The 23,589-nt window shown below is 39.9% G+C and overlaps 2 protein-coding genes across 2 annotated transcripts; both read left to right on the top strand.

Annotated features, from left to right (window-relative positions):
* Positions 1-1,771: 1,771 nt before the first annotated feature.
* LOC145479942 (uncharacterized) lies at positions 1,772-6,544 on the top strand. The gene is made up of 6 exons (XM_081458418.1): positions 1,772-1,806; positions 2,305-2,376; positions 3,709-3,780; positions 5,438-5,509; positions 5,724-5,795; positions 6,469-6,544. Exons 1-6 carry the CDS (start codon positions 1,772-1,774, stop codon positions 6,542-6,544), a joined length of 399 nt encoding a protein of 132 aa, XP_081314544.1.
* Positions 6,516-21,631, top strand: LOC145479924 (G-protein coupled receptor GRL101-like). Its single transcript, XM_081458401.1, has 6 exons — positions 6,516-6,540; positions 11,872-11,943; positions 12,660-12,731; positions 18,496-18,567; positions 18,941-19,946; positions 21,473-21,631. Exons 3-6 carry the CDS (start codon positions 12,724-12,726, stop codon positions 21,608-21,610), a joined length of 1,224 nt encoding a protein of 407 aa, XP_081314527.1. The 5' UTR covers positions 6,516-6,540; positions 11,872-11,943; positions 12,660-12,723; the 3' UTR covers positions 21,611-21,631.
* The last annotated feature ends 1,958 nt before the right edge of the window (positions 21,632-23,589 follow it).

The raw sequence follows: 23,589 nt of genomic DNA on the forward strand, positions 1-23,589 counted from the left end.
TCTGGGGGACCTGTCTGCCATAGGCCTCCTATGATTCTCTACTTTTTTATCTTTGGCCTCGCTTGTAAGGCAGGATTAGAACACCAAATCAAGCCTTGGCCATTGAAACTTCGGTTGCCTTGTGCTCCTTGAATGTTTTAGCGATAGTGGAGGCCGCTAAAGCTGCTTGGATGATAAGCATTCTTTCTTTTTGAGAGGTTTGATAAGTACCCAAACAAATACAGCCAAACACTATAGAGGTGTCAGGTTGTTCTACATGTTACAGTTTTGTCCTTACGAAAGTCCTTCTTTACTGCGTGACGGTGAGAGCTGTTGATGTCATGATAACACTGCAAGTACAACGCAACGTTCTTTCTTAAGTCTATGATACGATCTCTGTCTTGAAGTCCACCCATTTAAAATTGCCGCGTTTTGGCTGTCTTTTGTAGCGATATTCCTTTGTAGCAGACTTAAAACCCTTGCTTCGCACTGGGAATGCCACACTTTCAGTAGATCGTTCACAACTTTTTGTTAACGATCTTTGAGGCTACCATTACAACTTGGTTTGATACTTGCTTGGTTTGCCTGTTTGTATAAAGGTCACCGCTTAAACGTAAAGGAATGGGGCTCCACCCATTCCTCAATTCTTGTACGGTTCAGTGAGGGTTGTGAATGAACATTTAAGAATCGAGAGACTAACTGTAGAAGTGTAAAGGCATACTATTTTCAAACCCCTACGTTTTTTTTTTTTTTTTTTTTTTTTTGCGTTTTTCTTAATGTTCAAACATATTTATATAGACAAAGTAGGTAAACAATTACTGACCACCGTAAAAGACAGGGACAAATAAAGCAACAAACTAAAAGCAGCATACAGGATCAAATGCTCCGACTGGCAGAAGTCTTAACACAATTGACTGAACACAAACGGGCAGCGCAAAATTATTTCAACAATCGTATTGCTGAAAATCATCAACTGACAGACCACAGTATTAATTGGGACTGGAGAGCTGGTTCACCAACTTAAAACAAATGCCTCTCAACAGATAGCAACAACTGCCAACACCTTGCTAGGACTTATTCACGACATAACAAAAAGCCGAAGAACAGAACTCAAACTGACCGACTCAATATGACTAGCAATGGACGGATCTAAAGTTACTAGAACCAACCAACGACTGTTGGCACGAGTCTGTTACCCAATACCATCACGGCTAAACCGACTAAACGGTTTCAACGGACAAAACTCACAACACCATCAATTGACAAACGCTTTTCACTTGACTCTGAGCATGAATCGCGCTCAGCTTTTCGAAACGTCAGACCCCAACATCAGTTCAGAATTACCATCACCAGGACGATCACAGCATACAAACTATTGATACTCCTGGGCTCAAACCACTTACTAAACACATAAATGTTTTAAAACGTCTATGATGAGCGTCTCTTGACCTCATTAGTCCCATTCAGACCGGACGTTTTGAGCTTCTTCCGCTGTATGGAGTTGGGGGGAGGGGGGCGAAGAGTGAATCTACATCCCGTCTTTAACTTCAAGAATAGTTTCGCAATGATAATGAGCTTACAAGGTATATATTGCCTCCAGAACATTTATTTGAGGCAAGGAACGTCAGATGAGGATGTCACCTCACCTGAAAGTTTTTGTCTTGAAATCCCAATTGCCGCACATTGGATTTGCCATCTTTTTCAATGAATTTGTCATTGTCATAAACTTACCTTCAATTAAAATGATATTTTTAGGTTTCTGAGTGATAACCAGTTACAATACTTACCACCCATGATTTTCAGCAACAATACCAAACTCATTAATCTGTAAGTCCCTAAATACACTAATAATTGAAAATAAGACTCACAGCAGACTATTTTAGACAAATTTCAAGGTGACTAGAAATGTGGTGAAATAGTGCCTGGGGTGTTATAAAATGGAAAAATGTTACGTAAAAATCTGTGCTTGGTAAGATAAAACACCGTCATGGTTATGATCACCTTGTTTAAACTTGATAAATTATTGAGTTTGAGAAAGACCAGTCTAATCAAGTTTTGGGTCTATGAAACCAAGGATGAAGTGGATAGACTCAACACGTTTTCAATTGTGCTGAGAGTCTTGCTAAAAAGCAACCTCGATCAAGGACTAAGAAGTTATTGGTTTTATCAAATCGAACTTTTAAGTTGTGGCATAATGCAGTGAAACACTAATAGCAGAGTTTTCATTTCAATTAGGTATCTTTTTAGAAAAATGATACAGGAAAATATAATATTCATGAAGTGTAAATCATCATGTATTACAATACTTGTTTCTAATTGACACAGACAATTGCAAAACAACAAGCTTCAAGGGTTAAACGAGACATTGTTTTATGGCTTGAGGAACTTGAAAGAGCTGTAAGTGAAGACTATGATAATTTAGACTCGCGTATTCTACCGTACCATTCAAAGTCTAAATTACTTTAAACTTTTTTACTAAGGGGTTCGAACTTCATGCTGAAGGTGTGACTGAATTCATAAGGCTTACCTAAATACAGGAAGTTTTCGAGGATACCGGTTATCTCCGGTACAATAAGTAAGCCGTTACAACGTTTTGAGGGAGGGAGTGGTAGTTCACTGTCGAATTCAACATTGTTCTTGTGTTGAACAATTTTTTCGATCATTTATATCAACAGAAATTTGTAATGATAGAAGTTTACATCTCTAATATCGAGTCTTTTACTTTCATATTTAATTCAAGAGAAAGCTATTTACAATTAGTTTAGAGAAAAAATTGAAATGCATAAATTACGTAATCTGTGGCAGTTTAATCAGCTGTAATTCTTAAACGGCAAGTAATATGTGATAACTTGCAACCTTAAATGTGTTTTAGGCTGTTCCTTAGTTCCTGCAGTTTATTTCAGTGTGTTTGTTAACTTGGCTTTGACCGCATTTGCCACCTGTTCTGTTTTTTGGCGTTTGGCTTTTGATAACATTTTCAAGAATTTAAGGTGGCTCTGAACCCACTACACAGGACTTTTTTAAACTTTGCAAAAAGTTGCATCTTATCATGCTTATCACAGTTCGATAAGAAAAAATAGGGGTCATCAAGCTCGTTTTTGAGTTAAAAGCGCTTAAGCTAAAATATAAGGGTGTTTTTAGCAGCTCATGTCGTTGCTATGGTAACCTAATATGTAAAAAGTAAGATGGTTGCAACTTGTAGCATTACTTGTTAAACAGTGGCAAAAAAAATCATCCTTCAAAGTAAAGCTGTTAGAAAGGTGCTGGAAACTGTTGCCAGCCTCTTTAAAAGGCATCCAAATGCGAAAATTATCAATGTCATCTTCATACAAATTATGAGGTAAAAAACTGAACACCCGCAAAAACAGACCTTCAACAGCAGTTTTTCCCTTTTACATGTAATCAGTAATTCCATGCGTACGATTATAAAGAAGGCTAGGTTATTTCTGATTCATGAGAGAAATCGGAACTTTTCCTTTTTTCTTCCAAGTTCTATGGATTTAAAATTCTAACGCGCGGTTTGTGACTAGCACAATTCACGCACGCGGAATCATTTTTTTTTTTTTTTTTGCTCAAATCAAGCGATCCTTTATTTAAAATTCATCATTTGGCACTACAGAATGCTTCAAAATAGCTCCCCCTAAATATCGCCCTCAGAAATCCCTTAGCAACTGTTCTAAATCTGAAGTTAAGAAGGACCCTCTTAATATCGTTGTATCTTTCTTTCAGATGGTTGCAAAACAATAACATCCAGGAGTTGCCTGCCACAATATTTAAAGATTTAGTAAACTTGGATGAGCTGTGAGTTCTCGGCTTTCGTAGTATCTTAAAACAATTGCTGCCAAACTTTCCACACTCCCTCCCCATCCCCCCCTGCCCCTTTTTAAACAAAATATTCAAAAATGTCTAATTACTAATCCGATCATTAGCTCGATTGCTCGAGATTTCATTGCAAACAATTGCTGATAGTGTGCGATAGTTCCACTAATCAGATTACATCATTTATATTAGTGTACAAGTAGGGTTGTACTATATTTGATTTCCTTGGAACGTTGCTTCTCAAACTCATTAATCCATCCAGTTAAAACAAAGAAAATCACAACCGTGAAAGAGGTTTGGATAACGGTCTTAATTAGCATAAATTTTGACAATTTTACTTCACCGTCTACTCCTTAGTGTTTGTTTTGTTTGAGAAGGTATATCAAACACTCGAGACAGTGTTTCATCGGCTATCCAAACATCTCGAATTTTGTCAAAAATACTCGGCTACGCGTCGTACTTTTAACACTCTGCTCGGTGTTTCGATATACCGATGAAACACTGTCTCTCGTGTTTGACATATTACTTGATTGCCTTGACTGCGTGCTTGATTTACCGCAACGTACCATATTTGACAAACCGAAGATTCACTAGATTCAGTATATTGGTATTAAGAAGAGATAACTTTCATGAGTGGCTCCATGACATTACGTCGGAAGTGAAGAAAGATCAATCTGAGCGTCAAAAAATTGCAAGAGGTGTTAGTATGCAGCAAGATCATGCAAACAGCAAGCACTTCAGTTTTTGGTTCCCTTAATGAAACACAAAAGCTCCACAAGGCTGGAAAGCTGATTTAAGGTATCAAATAGTGAGTTTTCAGCTTCGAACTTCATTGGTGTGTTTAACACAATAACGAAGGTCTAAGCGTGAAATGTCCGTTGTACACCCACTATCTGACACTTAAAAGAGCTTTTTTTCGGCCTTCGTATTTTAGTGAGACGGAGTCGACACAAAATTCCCATGGCGAGACAAACGTGCCTGATATGCCGCCGAAACGTACCAAAAATGGGGCTTAGGTATTTACCCTACCGTGAATAATCTAATCAACTTCCACTCTCAAATAAAGGCCTCGTAGCTAATAAATGCCCCCTTCTCTCAAGAGTAAAATTTGTATTCGAAGTTCCCCTCTAATAAACGTCCCTTGTCTAATAGACGCCGAGCGAACGCCTCCCCTTCCCCACTTCCAACCCCCCCCCCCCCCAAGAAAAAAACAAGGACTCACTCATAGAGTGAAGTTATGTCTTTTGTTAACAATGGCCTGCGAATTGTATCTTCATTCAATCTCATGTTAAAAGTAGTATAGGAATGGTCAGTTTTGTTTTCCTTTTCTTAATTTTTGCACTCAACTGATCCAACTGTGAACCTCTGGGCTCTGCATTAGCGCAGATTAGATTAGTCTCCTTGTCAAAAACTCTGTTTTCTATCTTACTCTGCGAGCAAACTACACGCCCTTTTTGTTTTGTTGACGTTGTTACAGCTAAGGGAATTTTGTCGCTATAACGAACCAATTTCCCCAGTCCCTTGGCACTGGGGAAATTGGGACAGCAGGATTGGGAACGGTAAAATTATGTCAGCAGTCCATTGATCGATCGATTGTAGAATAAAAACTACTTAATGTCAATCTATTTGTCGCCTTTAGAAATTTATCCAGCAATAAACTAAAACGTTTACCAGAAGGACTTTTTGATGCTCTTGCAACCCTTACAAGGCTGTAAGTAGGACTCTTTTTAACAGTGGGATATAAGCAATGTCATATGTATTTCTTTGCAGTTTGGTTTACAAGAAATAGTTACCAGTTTCAGTTGTATCTTGTGCGCATAATTCAAATACAACAGCGAGAAGCCGTTTTTTCACAGTATCGTGAATACTCTTGATCTTTGTTCATGTTATATGATGTTGTTGCAGCTTATCCTTTCAAATTTTAGATTTCTGCCTGAAAACCAAATCGAGGAGTTACCACCAAAGATCTTTTCTAATCTCACCGCGCTTAAGACGCTGTAAGTAAAAGCATTATGTCAAGGGTGCTCAAGCAATCAATCGTTTTTTCGTGTCAATTTTCAGAGCATCGCTGTGATTTCAAGGGACCTTATTCGTAGTTAATTTGGCGCCTACTTAATTTTGCGATTTTGGCCACGCAATATTTCACGAGATTTTTAATTCTCGATTTCAGGTGTACTTAAATGAAAAATGGGCGATTAGATTTCGCCTGAGTACGTCAACATAGGTTCTTTTTTTGATAACATTCTACGGAAGCAATGAGTCATAAGTTTCGTTTCTCCACTGGAAACATTGGCTACACTAGTCTTCCGCCATTCACTAAACTAAACTATAGCAAGAAGTTTCAGATATAGATATTGTAGTTATTTAAACCATAGAAATGAAACTTATAGCTGTTATATATGGACACGATTTTCGTCTCAATCTGTCAATTCGCGAAAAACGTGAAAATTTAAACGAATAAGATGATGCCGATCTCTTGATCCAGTCAATGATGTCATTAGTTACTTTTTTTTTTAAATAAGCCTTTTAAGACGAACTAGAACCAGAAATATTTTAATGGTTTTTCCAGAAGATTTGTGATGCGAAAAAGTTATTTCATAGTTTTTACTATTATGTAGCACCAAACCGCTTCTGCTTCATAAATTTCTCTCTAACTCTACAATTCTACAGGAAAATGGACCGAAATAAGCTTAAAAAGCTTCATCCTAATCAATTCCAAGGCTTGGTGGATTTGTATGACCTGTAAGTGAAGATATTAATGGCAAACTTTGAGATCTGAATAAGTCCAAACTGACTCGTCGACGAGCAGTAGTTGAATGATCCCCAGGGTATTTTAATTACCAAAGAAGATTGAGTTTACATAAGGTTCTTTGACAAGTGCAGGACCAGACATGTCAAAGACTACTTGTGCTCATTGTTATTTGTAAACCCCTTAGATGTTTTTAAGAGTTCCCTTGTGTAGTTTTTCGCTGCTTAATATTCCATGTTCAAGCATGGAAGTAATCTACATTACTCGCCACATTAAAAGTTTACTGAGGGGGTTAAGCTTATTTTATTAAGAGGGTCAGCTTTGTATGAAGATTAAGTTCTTCCCTGCTGGCACCCTATTTGCATGTGCACATTTTTTTTGGTGCAAATAAAGTTGCTATAAACATCTTATGAGTGCCTGCCTGTAAAAATCAGACAAATTCTTAATTTCGCGGCAAGGGTCGAAAATTCGATTTCGCTCATATTCCTATGGTAGATAGGCTAGGGCATGACAAAAACTACCGGACAGTTTTTTTGGCAAAATATCATTTTATTTCAAAGAAATATGCAAATTACCAAAGTCCGTTAAAATCGTCATTTGACGCAACATTTTATTAAACAAGTTTGAGAGCCTCGCATGCAAAACCACATCATTCTTCCGTCTTTAAGACACTCGAATATTTTTGTGCAATGTTTAATTGTGTACTGGGTTGATTTTAGGGAATGTTGCGGTTTTTGTTGGGTGCAGAATAATTAAATTTCGAAGACATGTATTTCATTCACTTAAAAGTACTTCGTAAAAATAACTGATTTTGACCATGTGCGAAACCTTCAAATGGATTAAGCTTCTGGTGGTTGAATCGCAGAAGGATGGTCTACAGGTTCCTGTAAAAGTTTCTTTGGGCAAATGATTGTGAGCGACGCGAGAGCTTTTCAAAGTACGTTAAAAATGTAGATATTTGACCATCCGTCGTCAAATTTCAATTTACGGGTTAGACATATATTTTAGCAAGCGCCACATGTCTTGAGCTATATTAAGTTGAAATAGACACAGAGCTGATAATTTCGAAATGTTCTAACCTTACTTGCTGTAAAAGACAGGTCCAAAAGCCGATTTGACGTGTTTCTGTCACCATTCGTCGCACATAAAGCAGAAGTTTGCTTTTGTTTACACAACGTCCGATGTACATCGCCAACTGTCAACTTATCTAATGGTCGAATACCATGAATCTCTGACCCTCTTTCGACACATATGATGACCACTGCATCTAAGTCAAAACGGCTAAGTGATTTGTAGATAGTTGCTTGCTTTGCACTACACCAAAATATTACGTTTGATCATCGTTTGATCTCTTGCTGCTTGAATCCTTGCTTGCAGCGGTTCCTTGTTTGTTCGTCACGCAATGCTGTCATCCCTTTTTATGGGGTAGAGGTAGGACAATTTCTATCCTAATACGTAAGGCTCCGTAAGGCTCGGAACCAAAGGGAGCACACAATCTTGTTGAGTAGGAAGAGATTAAATTAAGCAATGGAAAGAATGAATAGTTAACCATTGCCCGTGTTGTCATCTTTTACTAGACAACCGCCACCTACCCGCCCTGCGTAAACACTGTAACGCTGAACTCGTAGCTAGGTCTCTTCGCGCTGTGCAATAGGCTCTTTGCAGCTGGGGTCACGTGACCACATTTTTTCTTTTAAAAATTTCTATTATGGGCTATAACTTAAAGAATGCCAGAAATGGAAAGAGCATATTAAAAATACTAGAATGGCCAAGTTTGAGGTCCCTTGCATTAAAGAGTAAGTTAATACGACAGTTTGAATTTTCAGAAAATTTAGAGGATTTGTATGGAAATTGTTGCTGGAGAGCAAGGCTTTGCTCTCCAACAACTTTTTCCATACAAATCTTCTTATTTTTTAAAAATTCAGACCATCGTAAGATCTCATTCTTAATAGATGGGGGCCTCAAAATTGGCCATTTTGGTATTTTCAGTATGCTCTTCCCATTTCTGGCATTCTTTAAGTTATAGCCCATAATAGAAATTTTTTAAAGAAAAAATGTGGTCACGTGACCCCAGCTGCAAAGGACCTATTACCGTAAATCTTCGAATTAGCGCCCGGGGCGCTAGGATAAGACGGGGGGCGCTTATTTAATTTTTCCCAAATCGTAGCCTGACATGATCATTCTTTTAATACATCATCTGCGCCTAAACACCAACATAAGCTGTTTATTGACATAAAAAGCTGATTCTACAGTTTAAATCGCGGCACTGTTAGTACTTAACGTGTTCAACGTGTTCACTAAACGTGTTCACAAACTGAAACAATATACAAATCTAATACTACACGACGAAAGCTATACACCCTTTGTTGTCTCGTTTTTCGTCCACAAAATGGGGGGAGGGGAGGGGAAGGGGGCGCTTATTTTAAATTTCGGCCGATAGGAGGGGCGCTTATTCGAAGGGGGCGCTTATTCGAGGAGGGGGGGAGGGCGCTAATTCGAGGATTTACGGTATTTTCGGTTTACATATAATACAGTGGGCTACCCTCGGGGAAATGCGAGGTGGCCGCTTAACAGGGGTTGGCCGCTTAATAGAGGTTGGTGTATCTTGAATATTTTTTCACTATCAGGTTATAAATTTAGCTAAATTTCTTAGTAAACATGGAGTCAATTCAAGACAATCATGATAGCCGTCATTCTCGGAGACCCAGGGGCAGTTAGTGGGGGCGGGGAAAAAGTGTAAGCGGGTCTTCGCCCGAACTTTTTTCCCACCCGTTAAGACTTTTCCCCACTCCCAATAACTGGCCCTGGATCTCCGAGGATGACGTCTATAATGATTGTCTTGAGTTGACTCCATGTTCACTAAGAAATTTATAGCCCGATGGTGAAAAAATATTCAAGGTACACCAACCCCTATTAAGCAGCCACCTCCCATTTCCCCGAGGGTAACCCATTGTATTATATGTAAACCAAAAATAGTTGCACAGCGCGAAAAGACCTAGGTACGAGTTTAGCGTTACAGTGTTTACGCAGGGCGGGTAGGTGGCGGTTGTCTAGTAAAAGATGACAACACGGGCAATGGTTAACTATTCATTCTTTCCATTGCTTAATTTAATCTCTTCCTACTCAATAAGATTGTGTGCTCCCTTTGGTTCCGAGCCTTACGGAGCCTTACGTATTAGGATAGAAATTGTCCTACCTCTACCCCATAAAAAGGGATGACAGCATTGCGTGACGAACAAACAAGGAACCGCTGCAAGCAAGGATTCAAGCAGCAAGAGATCAAACGATGATCAAACGTAATATTTTGGTGTAGTGCAAAGCAAGCAACTATCTACAAATCACTTAGCCGTTTTGACTTAGATGCAGTGGTCATCATATGTGTCGAAAGAGGGTCAGAGATTCATGGTATTCGACCATTAGATAAGTTGACAGTTGGCGATGTACATCGGACGTTGTGTAAACAAAAGCAAACTTCTGCTTTATGTGCGACGAATGGTGACAGAAACACGTCAAATCGGCTTTTGGACCTGTCTTTTACAGCAAATAAGGTAAGAACATTTCGAAATTATCAGCTCTGTGTCTATTTCAACTTAATATAGCTCAAGACATGTGGCGCTTGCTAAAATATATGTCTAACCCGTAAATTGAAATTTGACGACGGATGGTCAAATATCTGCATTTTTAACGTACTTTGAAAAGCTCTCGCGTCGCTCACAATCATTTGCCCAAAGAAACTTTTACAGGAACCTGTAGACCATCCTTCTGCGATTCAACCACCAGAAGCTTAATCCATTTGAAGGTTTCGCACATGGTCAAAATCAGTTATTTTTACGAAGTACTTTTAAGTGAATGAAATACATGTCTTCGAAATTTAATTATTCTGCACCCAACAAAAACCGCAACATTCCCTAAAATCAACCCAGTACACAATTAAACATTGCACAAAAATATTTGAGTGTCTTAAAGAAGGAAGAATGATGTGGTTTTGCATGCGAGGCTCTCAAACTTGTTTAACAAAATGTTGCGTCAAATGACGATTTTAACGGACTTTGGTAATTTGCATATTTCTTTGGAATAAAAGGGTATTTTGCCAAAAAGACTATCCGGTAGTTTTTGTCATGCCCTAGCCTATCTACCATAGGAATATGAGTGAAATCGAATTTTCGACCCTTGCCGAGTTATTTTCCATATTTATGGACAGGGACTGTTATAACGTTAAAGGATAACTCAAATTTGTAAAGAGACTAAGCCTCCTATGCAGGCGATTTTTGAGATCGCCACGCAATCTCTCTTTCAACCCAAAGAGCATCTGCGTTGTAGGTTAAAAGAAACTGAAAAGTAAGTAAACGTAGCTATTTTAGTTTCCCATGGAGGAAACTGTGGAAGAGAGGAGGGGGACAGATATTCCTACAGATTAAATAGAGCATGTCTTTTTTACAGGATGTGTCGTTTTTGTTGCTGATAAGCTATGTCAGCAGACATATAAGCCGGCGGCAGTGTTTCCGCCAGACCGCGCCATTGCGGGAATCCCACGTTGCAATCAGAGATGGTCCCCAGAAAAACGAAAAAAGGGCCAATTTGGCCCTTTTCTTTTACAAGGCTGTACGCTTAACACGGGCATAGTATTTTAAAAGCCATCCCAGGTTTCCAAATGGTGACCGATACGATGGCCAATGCAATTACCATTTCATCTTTGGCGACCAAAACTTCTGGCTCAGTCGCCATTATGGCGACTACATTTCTGTGCGTTGACGATCAACAACAGTTATTTTGTCATACAATATGTCCTTCTACGAAATTATATTGAAAGATCTTTCCTTCTAAAACATGCAACATAAGAAAAGAAGTCAATCTATCCGTTTCCTTTGCTGTATTGATTCTCTCACAGCGGAAAACTTCCAAATGGCTGACCGTGCTGGAAATCGCCCTATAACGCATTGCGAACCCTTGATCATTGACTACGTCGTGTATGCCTATGGATTGTTCTCTTGTAATTTACGGGTCCTTTATACTAGTACCTGATTCAAAAGAAACTTTTTTGAGTAGAAACACTTCAAAAAGCACTTACTATCAATTTTTATCATAGATCCTAATAAACTGCTTTATTTTCCTCCGTACTCTAATGCATTTTTTTCTCCCCTTTCCTAAAACTTGGCCCCTAAAAAAGACTTCAGGGGCCACTTTGGCCCTCGAGTAAAATTTTCTGGCTGAAACACTGTAAGCCATCGTTATTTTGTAGTCATAGCGATGCATACTTTTAGTGATAAGCTATTGGGAAGGTGTAAGTGACCCTCCTGTCGTAATTATTTCTCTCTCATTTTAAGTTATCTTTCGGAGAACGAGCTCAAAGAGTTGCCTGAAGGGATTTTCGAAGGTGTAGGGAATCTCCTGTCAATGTAGGTATATATTTGATGGTAACCGACATAACAATATCCTGTAATGCTTGTTACAGAATGAAATCTCGGGCCGTGTAGGCTGTGACGTTTAGTTAACAACGTAGAAAGCACCATTGCACCGTTAACCCAGGAATATAGCTAAACGAGCGAGAACATATATCATAGGTTCCCAATAATCTTTTTTATTATTATTATTTTTTTTGGCGTGGGGGAACGCCGGTTGTTGACATAGGAGGGACAAACTAAGTGTTGGCTCTCAAAACTGTATTCAGTATTATCATATCCTGCCGACCAATGGACTTTTTTGGCTATACGGCAGCCATTTTGAATTCTGTTGTTTCAAATAGCTCTTATGGGATGCTCAGGAGATCAAATACATGTTAATTTGACCCATCAGCATCCCATAATAGCTATTTGAAACAACAGAATTCAAAATGGCCGCTGTATCGCCGAAAAGGCTCATTATATAGTTAGCTCGAGATAAGACGTAACGTTTTGCAAGGTTAAAAAAATTCTGAGGATGGAGTCCAGTGCCATATTAAATTTTTGAAATTACCATCATTAGTTCACCAATGGCTGGGCATTTATGTGATATTAGTAAAATAGTTTCACTTGATAAACTGTGGTAGTAATGTTCCGTCAAAGTATAGCTGTTGGAAAAGTGCTGGAAACTGTTGCCAGCCACCTTGATTGCAATTATTCTTCATTTCCCTCAGAAACATATTTGACAACCAGCTTAGGAGTGTGTCTATTGCGAATTTCAAGCATGTTCCACGTTTAATGCTGTTGTGAGTATTAACCCTACCTTTTTAATAAAGTATTTGTGTTTTTAGTACACTCAATATATAGAATGCAAGGGAATGTACGCGAGATCATATATTTGAACTACGAAGAAATATGTTACGATATGAATGATCATCGCAGTTATATACACAAGTTAAGCAGTTGTGAAATGAAAGCCTGAATAAAAAAATCAGGCTTGAATGGGATTCGAACAGATGACGTTTGCGATATCGGTGGCAACGGGGAGCTGGTCACGTTGTGAGAACGTAATTGATATTGATGGTGAATAATGCAAGTGAATATAAGAACTGAACAGAAGTTAACACGTACCACGACTGCATGGAGAAATTGTTACCGCCACAAAACTGTAGTTTTCTATCTTTAATCGGATTTGACATTACGTAGCCATGATATGAAGAACTAAGTTAGAGCCTTTGTAACCCGGATGTAAGCACATGGCTTTCGTCCTGTAGAAATTTGGCTTTGTCAAAACTGGCTGAACGTGTGGAATAAATTATGGTCAAAAAACTACAAATGTTGTTGAATTGAAGTATCGGCAACATTTTTCTGATCCTTGGAAGCGAGATAGAACGAGCGAATCCCAGAAGTGGTGTGGAATTTAGTAATTTGGTATGGATTTGACCGAAGGCGACCGCCGATGGCGGACGCCCTTTGGATTCAGCTCGCACAACCCAAACAGTGAGTACGAGAATTATAAGTTTAAAAAACAAACGTGCTGCGGTCAAAAGAAGAATAACTAACACTCTGAAGAAATTAGAATCAACCATTGAACAATACGGACGGAAAGCTATTATTGAAGCTATGTAAACAATCTGCAAGTGTATCTCATCGAAGCGTGAGACCTTGATGATGAACTCGTCTCTGTAATACCAGAGAACGAACACGAAACCAGTTTAGATTGATACGAGGAACAGCACGAAAGAGTTCAAGAAGCTCAATTGGAGGCTAACGGACACCTTGACGAAAGAGCAGAGGAAACTTCTAGCTGATCAAGCTCGGTTAAATCAAGCTTAAGCAAAACTTCTACTACGACAAGATCCGAAATTGGGGTAAAAATGACAAAGCAGCTTGCCTTGGAGGAACATCGAAGAATGCAGGAGTTCGACAAGGAACCGGAGGTTAAAAGAAAGATTGAACTTGTTCAAGACGAAGCTGAAAGGCTCAAATTCAAGGCTAAAGAAAGAGGAGACACAGGAAGCCAAGGACGAGGCTGCACGCCTCGTAGCAGAAGCAGCAATATTTGAAAAGGCGCAAAATGAAGATCATGACCCTAAAGCTCTGCCTAATCCATTGCTTGATTCTGTGGATGAATCTTTGGAATTTGCTCCATCAACTGCTGTGGAAGGACACTTACCCATAATTCCTAAACCTGTAACTGGTCTTTTCCATGAAGAGGAAGTGAATCGATCATGGAACTGTATTATCAACCAAAGTCACTGCAGAAGCTGTTAAATCCTCATCATCATTTCAGTAGCCAAAGTCAGCATTCCGTCAGAGTTCAAGGGCTGCCAATCCTAAGGAAACATTGCCATCTTATCACTGATGGATTGGAGATTTACAAGCGCAGCCATCAGCTTTAACAAGTACAAACAACCAGAAACTCCTGTTTTGCGGCCAGTCTACTCGTGACGCTCTTCCTAAACTATGTCTAAACAGGTTTGATGGTGATCCTTTAGACTGGTCTGATTGGTCTCCAATGTTTAAATCAATTGTTCATGATGCCAATCTTCTCTTTAAGGGCCCATTAACTGATCTTGTTAAGCCGTTGCTAGGGATAATTTATTCTCATATAACCTTGTCATTTTTGGTTATATCAGAGTTATTCTGTGTGTTTTAACTTTATAATGATCAGTAACACTAGTGATGACGTCATTAGGTCACGCCCATGGTCATGTGACTAATACGGAAAAAATGTAAAGGCCCCAAGGGAAATTACTTTATCGGGATATTTTCATTGATTTAATATTTTATATTAAATCCTCATTACTCTATGCATAGATTTTGTTTCATTTCTAAAAGGTCACATTTTGAGAAATTTCAAAATATTGAAAAATTCGAAATTTTCAGAAAAAAGAATGACTTCGAAAAAGGAATGCATAGCTATGTCTTCAACGTTGGCTTTAATCGAAACTCGTTGAAAAAGGCTGGATTTAATGAGAAACCGCGTCTTCTTTAGCATTTAAAGAAACCGGAAGTGTGCCCGATATACATTGGAAGTTACCGTATCAGGGCGTGCCCAATTTACACTACCAGTGCACTCCTGTAAGATCAAACAAAACCACACGAAGTCAGTTTTTCTCTTTCGTTTGCTCCTGTTTTTCTCTTTTTCACTTATTTTGTCTTTGCTTGTACTTTGTTTTAGTTTGAATCTTGTGAAACACAAAGAAGAAACATCTAAAATTTAAGCGAATTTGCAAGTTATGGAGTTTTTATATTTTCCACGCTCAGGCCGACCTAAGTAGCCGGAAGTGAAATTTCACCTCCCTAGCAACGCGCGCGAGCGCGCGCATGAGTCGGTTAATGGGCCCTTAATAGAAAAATGCAACATCTTCAGAGTTCTGTGATTGGAAGAGCTAAGTCTCCAAATGAAGGATGTGGTTACAGTGGAGATTCTTACTATGAAGCACTGAAGGAATAGGAATCCAGATTTGGCAAACCCTCTCTTGTTGTGAAAGCCACATTGGAGGGAAATGTACGCCTACTTGTTCCAACTATGCCCTGTTGAGAAGTGCGGAAGGTAATGAGTTGGAGTTTCTAATCACCGCTCTAGCTGTAAAGCGAAACTTTCACATGGATGACTCTTTTTCAAGTCTGTTAAATCAACCGATGAAGCTATGGAACTGCAACAACAATTTGATGAAATGCTTAATCTGGGAGGTTTTCACTTGACCAAGCAGATCTCAAATAAGGAAAAAGTGATTGAGCAAATGCCAGAACTGGAAAAAGCTCTCGTGGATGAAAATGTCATAATGCCTATGGAACGTGCTCTTGGTGTCATCTAGGACACCAATTCAGACTGTTTTGTCTATGAAGTTGTAAAGTGGAACATGGCCGACACTCGTCGCAAGGTGCTGAACCTGATAGCATCACTCTTTGATCCCATTGGATTCCTATGTCCATTCCTGGTCAGGGTAAAAATCCTTCTTCAGCTAGGGTGGCAGTTTGGTATTGGTTAGGATGATGTACTGCCATCAGAGTTTCTAGAGGAGCGGTCTAAGTGGCAAGAACAGCTAGGTAGAATTTCACAATCTCGCATCCCCCGTTTTTATTGTCATGTTCCAGACAGCCCATCAGAAATGGAGCTTCATGTCTTTAGGGATGCCAGCGAACAGGCACTCTGCTCAATGGCTTATATTCGAATCTGCTATGTCAGTGGAGCAGTAAAATGTGCATTTGTTACGGCCAAGACTCGGGTGGCACCCAAGTAACCCTTAAGCATACCAAACCTTGAATTGCAGGCTGCTATTTTGCGTGTGACGTTATCATTGGTAGTAATCATGGAACATGATTATATCATTGACTCTAGCTATTTCGGGACAGATAGCAGCACTGAGTTTCAATGGATTCATGAAGTGTGTAAACGCCACCCCGCCTTTATCGCCAACCGAATTGGTGAGATCCTGGATTCAACCGAGCCCTGACAATGGAATCACTGTCCAGGACTGTTAAACCCAGGTGATGATGGTAACAGGGGATTACTAGTAACTACGATCACATCTGGCAGTCGTTGCCTTCTTGCTCCTACCTGAAAAGAAATGGCCGAAGAGAAATTCAATGCTTGAACCTTCCAAGTAATCCATTGATGACCCACAGGCCCAAGAAACAACTGTGACCTGGATTGGTGTAGTGAAAGATCCAAAGGACAAGTACTTTTCTCCAGCTAAGTACTCATCTCTGACCACGTTTCTCAGAGTAACTGCGTATCTTGCCCAGTTTATCTACAACTGTAGGCACTCGAAATCGGAACGTCATATTGGTACTTTGTTGGTTAAAGAGATAGAGCAAGCCGGAAAGTTTTGGATCCGCAGTACCCAAGAGGAATCATTTCCTCAAGAAGTTGCAGCACTCAAGTGGAAACAACATGTTTCAAGCAAGAGTAAATTGGAATGTCTAACACCCTTCTTGATGTACATGGAATTCTTCGTGCCGGTGGTCGAATTGAGAGAGCCGACATTCCATTTTACAGTTGACACCCGATAGTGATAGTCGATAGTGTTACCACACGATCATGAGTTTACCTGTATCATCGTCATGAATTGTCATGAGAGACTGAAACATGAAGGAGTGGACCATGTCCAAAATGAGTTGAGACAACAGTATTGGATCTTGCGCTGCCGTGCTACAGTACGAAAGATTCTTCATCAGTGTTCTTGCTGCTGACGGCGAGGAGCAAAACCAGTCCTACACCATGATGGGGAGTCTCCCATATGATCGTCTACAAATTGCACCAGCATTCTCTAAAGTTGGTGTGGATTTCTTTGGACTGCTTAAGGTGAAGCATCTAAGAAAACAGGAGAAGAGATATGGCTGTCTCTTTACTTGCCTGATGACTAGAGCAATTCATTTGGACGTTGCATTTTCCTTATTTACTGACTCCTTCAATACGTGCCTTAGACGATTTATTGTTAGAAGAGGTAAACCAACTGTCATCTACTCTGACAATAGAACAAATTTTGTAGGAGCAAACCGTGAGTTACGCGTGTGTGACGATGATTGGAACCAAGATACGATAGGAGGTGTGTTGAGTCAAGAAGGAATTCAGTGGGTGTTCAACCCTCCAGCCACGCCTCATATGGGCGGTGTATGGGAGCGCCTCATGAGATCGTGCAAGAAAGCCGTAGATGTTGTCCTACAGAATTAAGTCCTTACTGACAAAGTGTTGTTAACCGTCTTTGCTGAAGTGAAATGACTTGTGAACAGTCGTCCTCTGACTGAAGTAAGCTCAGATGTGGATGCTCTTGAAGTTGTAACTCCGAATCAGTTCATCATCGGAAGAGGAACTCTTAACTAACCACCCGGTTTCTTTGTTGACAAGAAGATATCAAGTCACAAACGTTGGCGAGCTGCGACCCACTTCTGGAATCAGTGGTTACAAGAATACCTACCTGGTCTGATTACCCGTAAGAAATGGCTACAGCCTACTGCCAATGTCAAGATTGGAGATTTGATACTAGTTAATGACTATGCAGTCACAAGAGGTTAGTGGCCTCTTGGTAGAGTCGTGAAAGTTTTTCCTGGACAATATTGTACGAGCATCTAAAGTAAAGACCAAGTTTGATGTAATGAAATGTCCTGTAACTAAATTGGTGCTACTGGAAGAGTGTTCGCCAATTAGATTGGTCGAACACGAGGGGAGGATGTCACTGCCGCAGAACTGTAGTTTTCTATCTTTAATCGGATTTGACATTGCGTGAACGTTATATAAAGTACTAAGTAAGAAACTTTGTAACGCGGATGTAAGCACATGGTTTTGGTCGTATAGAATTTTTACTTTGCAAAAACTGGCTGGACTTGTAGAATAAGTTATGATCCAAAAACTTCAAACGTTGTTGAATTGAAGTATCGGCAACAGAAATAATGTAATTCAAAACTTTTTTTATGAAGGCCAAATTGGACTCGGCTTGCAACCTGGTCCAATTTTCACATTCTTTTCACCCAGTTATTACCAAATTGAGTTGTAGACCTTTATGTATACAAATCTTGGTACTTGTAACGAATACACCATTTATGGAACTTCTTAACTTACAGATACATGCATTACAACGAGATGAACGAGCTTCCAGAGGGATTCTTTAAGAATTTAAAGCACATCATGAGAGTGTAAGATTGTCAATAGATCGTGATTTAACTAGACCAACCACGAATTAATCAGTAAGAAAAGGCTTTTCATTCTTATCATTGTTGAACGAAATTAACCTGTCTTGAGCACAGTTAAGCATAAATTCAACTTCATATAGTCGAGGATAAGATGATGCTGTGGTAGCTACAGTCTGCATGATGTTTCATATTTCGCCCTATGCCACTATTATAACTATAGGAAAAAGTCTCAAATCTCCAAGTGCATGATTTGTTACAACAAAAGATAGCAACTTTAATCTCACACTTGAAAAGAGAGCTCTTGTAGGTTACTAAAGAAAGGGTACCTTTCCCAAAGTGGTCTATGGTTGTAATACAGGTATTTAATGGCTTTTAGGACTGTGGACACGAACCTGATGTGCTGCCATCTGCACAAGGAAGACGCTGGCTGTGACTTTGCTTTCAACGACAACTTTGCCAATTGTGAGAGCATGTTCAGGAATCCAGCCCCAAGGACAAGTATCTGGGTGATAGGATCCCTCTCAATCATTGGTTCGGTATTCGTTCTCATCTGGAGAAGGATCTTCAAAGAAAAAAACGTGGTACAGAACATCATGTTAAGGCATTTGGCGGTGTCTGATGGCTTGAACGGAATATATCTATACACAGTGGGTACGAAAGATCTTCTGTGGTCTGGGAAGTATTACCTGCATGACTTCAAGTGGCGTACTGGTTGGTCTTGTCAGCTTACAGGGGCTATCGCTTTGTTATCCAGTGAGGTGTCTTTAATGATGATGTCTCTGATCTCCGCTGACCGGCTTAAGAATATTGTGTTCCCTTACGATGGTACTGCTCTTAAGCCAAGGGCGACGCACATTCTGTGCTTCATTATCTGGGTTGTTGGTTTCCTGATTGCATTCTTTCCAATGTTTGGCCTTCCGTATTTTGATCACCCCTACGGGTACCACACTTACTATGGCAGATCTGTTGTTTGCCTGCCACTGCAACTTACTTCTAAAAAGCCAGTAGGATGGGAGTACTCCGCTGCTTTCTTTGTTGGCCTTAACTTTGCCATTTTCCTCTTTATCACGGTTGCTTATACCATGATATTCGCTAAGTCCTACCTATCGAGTCGGCGTATGGCCCGCCAAGGTACTGCCAGAGAGATCCAAGCCAGATCCAAATCAGCCACCGCAAAAAGAGAAAGAGCCCTTGCTAGGCGGGTTTTCTGTATCATCCTTACCGATTGTGCCTGCTGGATGCCCGTGATAGTCATTGGACTCAGGTCAATCTTGGAAAAGTCTTTCTCTTCTCCTGGAGACCTAGCTGTGTGGCTAGCTGTGTTTGTGCTCCCGATAAACTCGGCCTTAAACCCCATCCTGTACACGTTATCTACACCACAGGTAAGAACCAGTTTCTTGCTTCTAAAATTTGAGACTATTTTGTTTATCTGCAGTAATACAATATCTACGTGGACGTTACTCTTTCTTCACCTGTAGCCTTCTGCCCAGGGACTGTGCGGAAGCAGGGGCTGGTGGAGGCTTTAGCCTCTCCTCCCCCTCCCCCACCACATTTTTACTAAAAAGGTCAGTAAGTAAAATTGAAAATGAACCAAAAAGAACTGCGCTCATCTTCTAGCCTGCGTCATATACTACAAACCACCGGTTACTACCTTCTGTGTGCAGTGCAGGGTAATATCTTTTTGACGGGAAATTCTAGTCAAATGTACGGGAGTCAAGCACAAATGAACACCTTTGATTTTTCTTCAGACTAAAGTTAAGAATCATACAGCAGCTGTTTTCCCACACAGATAATCTATCAGAATTCTAATCTAGTCAAAGTTAAAAAACTAGATTTGCCTCAAAACTTACCTATTGTTTTGATCAAGTCAAAACAAACTACGGGAAATTAGATATATGTCTTTTAGCTTCTAAGTATTCGAACAGCTCGGATGAAAATGTAAAATATAAAGAATCTTGTTTTTCAACCGCTTGGATAAAAGTATAAGGCATCTTTTTTCAACTGTTTTAAAGCACAGCTTACGGAAAAACTTTTCAATTCATACCATAGTGCCTAATTTCAAACTCTGAGATTCATTTTTTTTTTCTTACATGTATCTTATACCTTTTTGCGTGTTTTTCATTTTTTTCTCTCGCCGAGCTTATTGTGAGCCAATTTGTAATCTTAAAAATGCAAATAAATTACTTGGCTTAAGTTAAGCTTCTCAGTTACTGGAGTAACTTTTGTTACATCTGCACAGTTGTAGCGAAGCTGCTGCACGTCGAAGGCGTGCGAGCGGAGTCCCATACCTAAGAAAATTTGGTAAGCCATCAAGATTTTTTTCGTTCATAACACAAAACATTTTCTCTTTTGGCCTTAAAATGGAAAGAAAAACCGTAAAATAAAAACTTTGCTGGTAAGGAAAACCTGGAGAAGTTTTCGTTCCCTCGATGGCCGCAAAGACATGACAATCAATAAGCTTTCAACTGTGTCTTAAACACAGATCACAGATTTCAAATGACTGCAAAGCCGTCGGCAAAACTAATATTGAAATGCATTTCCTGGCCTTATCTTGAATGATAACCATTCTTGAAGAAGTTACTGAAACATTTCTTTGATTGGGCTATGTTTTGTTCAGGATTTGCTATTCGACATTTGCACGTGGTAATTTGCATATTGTGTTGTCTGTTTTCCTAGTTTTGTTCGTTATCGTATCAAGTAAATTAAAAGTATTTTATGGGAGCTCTGCTTTTAAGCTTGGTTAAACCTACATATTATCTACTTATGTATGTAAGTATTCTATATATACTGGTAATAAAGCTCCTTCTTCTTCTATTTATCAAAAACTCACATTTTTCGAGTTCAAAGCATAAAAATGTCACGATGTCTAAGTTTACCAAGTAGTAACATTTATGTATCGCTTACCAAGGTTCAAAGCATCTTAAAGAACAAACTGGGAAGACTGTGGAACTACTTGAAGAGCATATTTCCTTGCTGTGATCAAGACCAAGAAGGTATACTTAACAATTATTCCATGACTCTGCCTTGCATATCACGTGATAAATAAAGCTGATAAACAAAGGAAGACTTTATCGCTGGTTAACAACAATTCGCTCTCTAATGATATTGTATGAATGAAATAAAGACAAATGTGGCAGTAACTGGGACCATGGACACTGCAGGGTGCTCCTTGGGAGAGCAACGAGAGTGGGTGGTAGCGACACACCCTGGACAGGTAATTGGGTGGTTAGCGGACACACCCTGCAAATTAAGTGGGGCGGTTAGCGGACTCAAACCCCAAATTAAAACACAAACACAAAGTGGGACGGTTAGCGGACCCACACCCCACAGCAGAAATTGTGCAGGTGGCGGACGCACTCAGAGATAATAAATGAGGGCAGAAAGCCTTGGGCGGTTAGTCGACACAGCCAGTGAATGAATTGGGGTGATAGCGAACTTACCCAGATAACGAAGTCCCCCAACGTAGCTACTTTTAGGTTGCTAAAACTAAGGTGGGGTAAGGGAACCACCCAGCCTGACGCACGCGATAGCTTAGTGGAAGGTGTGCACCCAAATTATGCCCCAAATACTGCCAGGTACGTAGTGAAAAATATTAATACAACTTTAACGAGGTCTACATTGTCCTGTGCTTGGATCCCAAGCTTGTCGTGGGGTACTATGGGTAGTGGCCAGCTGGGCAGGGACTCCTTGGAGTATTGAGGCAGGTTTCTTGCTGTATTGAGTGTACTATTCCTGGTGAGAAATGCCCTGATGAGAAGAAATAAAGGGGGTTGGAATCGCCTGAAGGCTGGTGAGCCAGCTAACAGCGCATTGCCTGTACTGCACAGACCGAACGGCCAGAAGGGTGAGCGTAATGGAACAGCCCATCCGGAAAGGATCAGTTTTGGATGATTTCAGGTACAATGATAAAGATCTGTCGGAGGAAAAACTGATGTCTGAGCGGACAGGTGTATCAGCGGGTTGAATTAAATTGAAAATGGTGAGGTGAACTCGCTCGAACGTAATAAGGCAAAGAAGGCCAGAGTAAAGGCTGACCAGAGTATGAGTTTGTCCTGCGATGCGATCCAAGGGTCATCTGCCAAAGGTCCTTTTAGCTGGTGCTTGACTGATGTGGTGATAGGTAGACAGCGGCGCGAGAAGAGTCCAATTGTCCGCTTCAATGATAACTCGTAGAAGTAAACGAAGGAGGGGGGCATCTGCAAACGGGACTGCAAGGCTGTTTTCGATGTGGGCTAACCAGATACCAGCCAGATATACCTAAAATTTAAAAACGATCTCTGGCTGAAACGATTAAAAAAAATTACAAGCTCTCGACTGCCTGAACTACAGTCTTCGACGGGTAAAATGTGAATGGCAAGAAGCCAAGAAAATTGAATAAAAATACATGAAATTGCAAAAAAATAAAAATGCAAATCATTATGAATGTTTGTCAAAAAAAAAAAATTATATTGCCCAGGTATAGTGCACATGAATTGACAGCTACCTTGATTTTAATTCTCATCATGACAGTAAACATAAGGCCAGAACAGATGTAACTCTTTTGCCTTGCGCATCCCTACTGCGCACGATTTTCACGTCATCAACACGCGCTCACGAGCGCGTGCATATACACAACACAAAGCGTCGTTTTTTTCTCGGAAACGAGCACCGGGACCTAACGGTTTTTTTTAAATTTAGTTTGAAGGTACAGATCACCTTCGTTCTATACAGTGAATATAGACCAATTTCTATAGCAGAGTAAAAAACGGACAATGAAGGCATCGCTAGCACTCGTAAAAGATAATATGTGCCCTTAAGAACACTGTGTTCTTGGAATATATAGAATCCCTGTCGACTAAATATGGGTGCCTTTATCATGAAATGTACATCCATTGTTGTATTTCTCGCTTAACTCTCTGTCTAGTTTTCCGCTCTCACAAAGCGTAAAGTGAGCGGTTCAAATATAAATGTTTCTAAAAGTAGATAATCTAAAGAATTATGGGGTTTATTGAAGGTGTTCCTGTTCCTAAATGAATACCGGGACCC

The sequence above is a fragment of the Orbicella franksi genome, chromosome 2 (assembly GCF_964199315.1).
Source record: "Orbicella franksi chromosome 2, jaOrbFran1.1, whole genome shotgun sequence".
Lineage (NCBI taxonomy): Eukaryota > Metazoa > Cnidaria > Anthozoa > Scleractinia > Merulinidae > Orbicella > Orbicella franksi.

Excerpts from the sequence above, each read along its gene's own strand:
- LOC145479942 (XM_081458418.1), top strand. The coding sequence starts at position 1,772 with ATGATTTTCAGCAACAATACCAAACTCATTAATCT. Across the intron at positions 3,781-5,437 it reads TTAGTAAACTTGGATGAGCT|AAATTTATCCAGCAATAAAC; the intron begins GTGAGTTCTCGG and ends TGTCGCCTTTAG. Across the intron at positions 5,796-6,468 it reads CTCACCGCGCTTAAGACGCT|GAAAATGGACCGAAATAAGC; the intron begins GTAAGTAAAAGC and ends ACAATTCTACAG.
- LOC145479924 (XM_081458401.1), top strand. Across the intron at positions 18,568-18,940 it reads TTAAAGCACATCATGAGAGT|GACTGTGGACACGAACCTGA; the intron begins GTAAGATTGTCA and ends AATGGCTTTTAG. Across the intron at positions 19,947-21,472 it reads ACACGTTATCTACACCACAG|GTTCAAAGCATCTTAAAGAA; the intron begins GTAAGAACCAGT and ends TCGCTTACCAAG.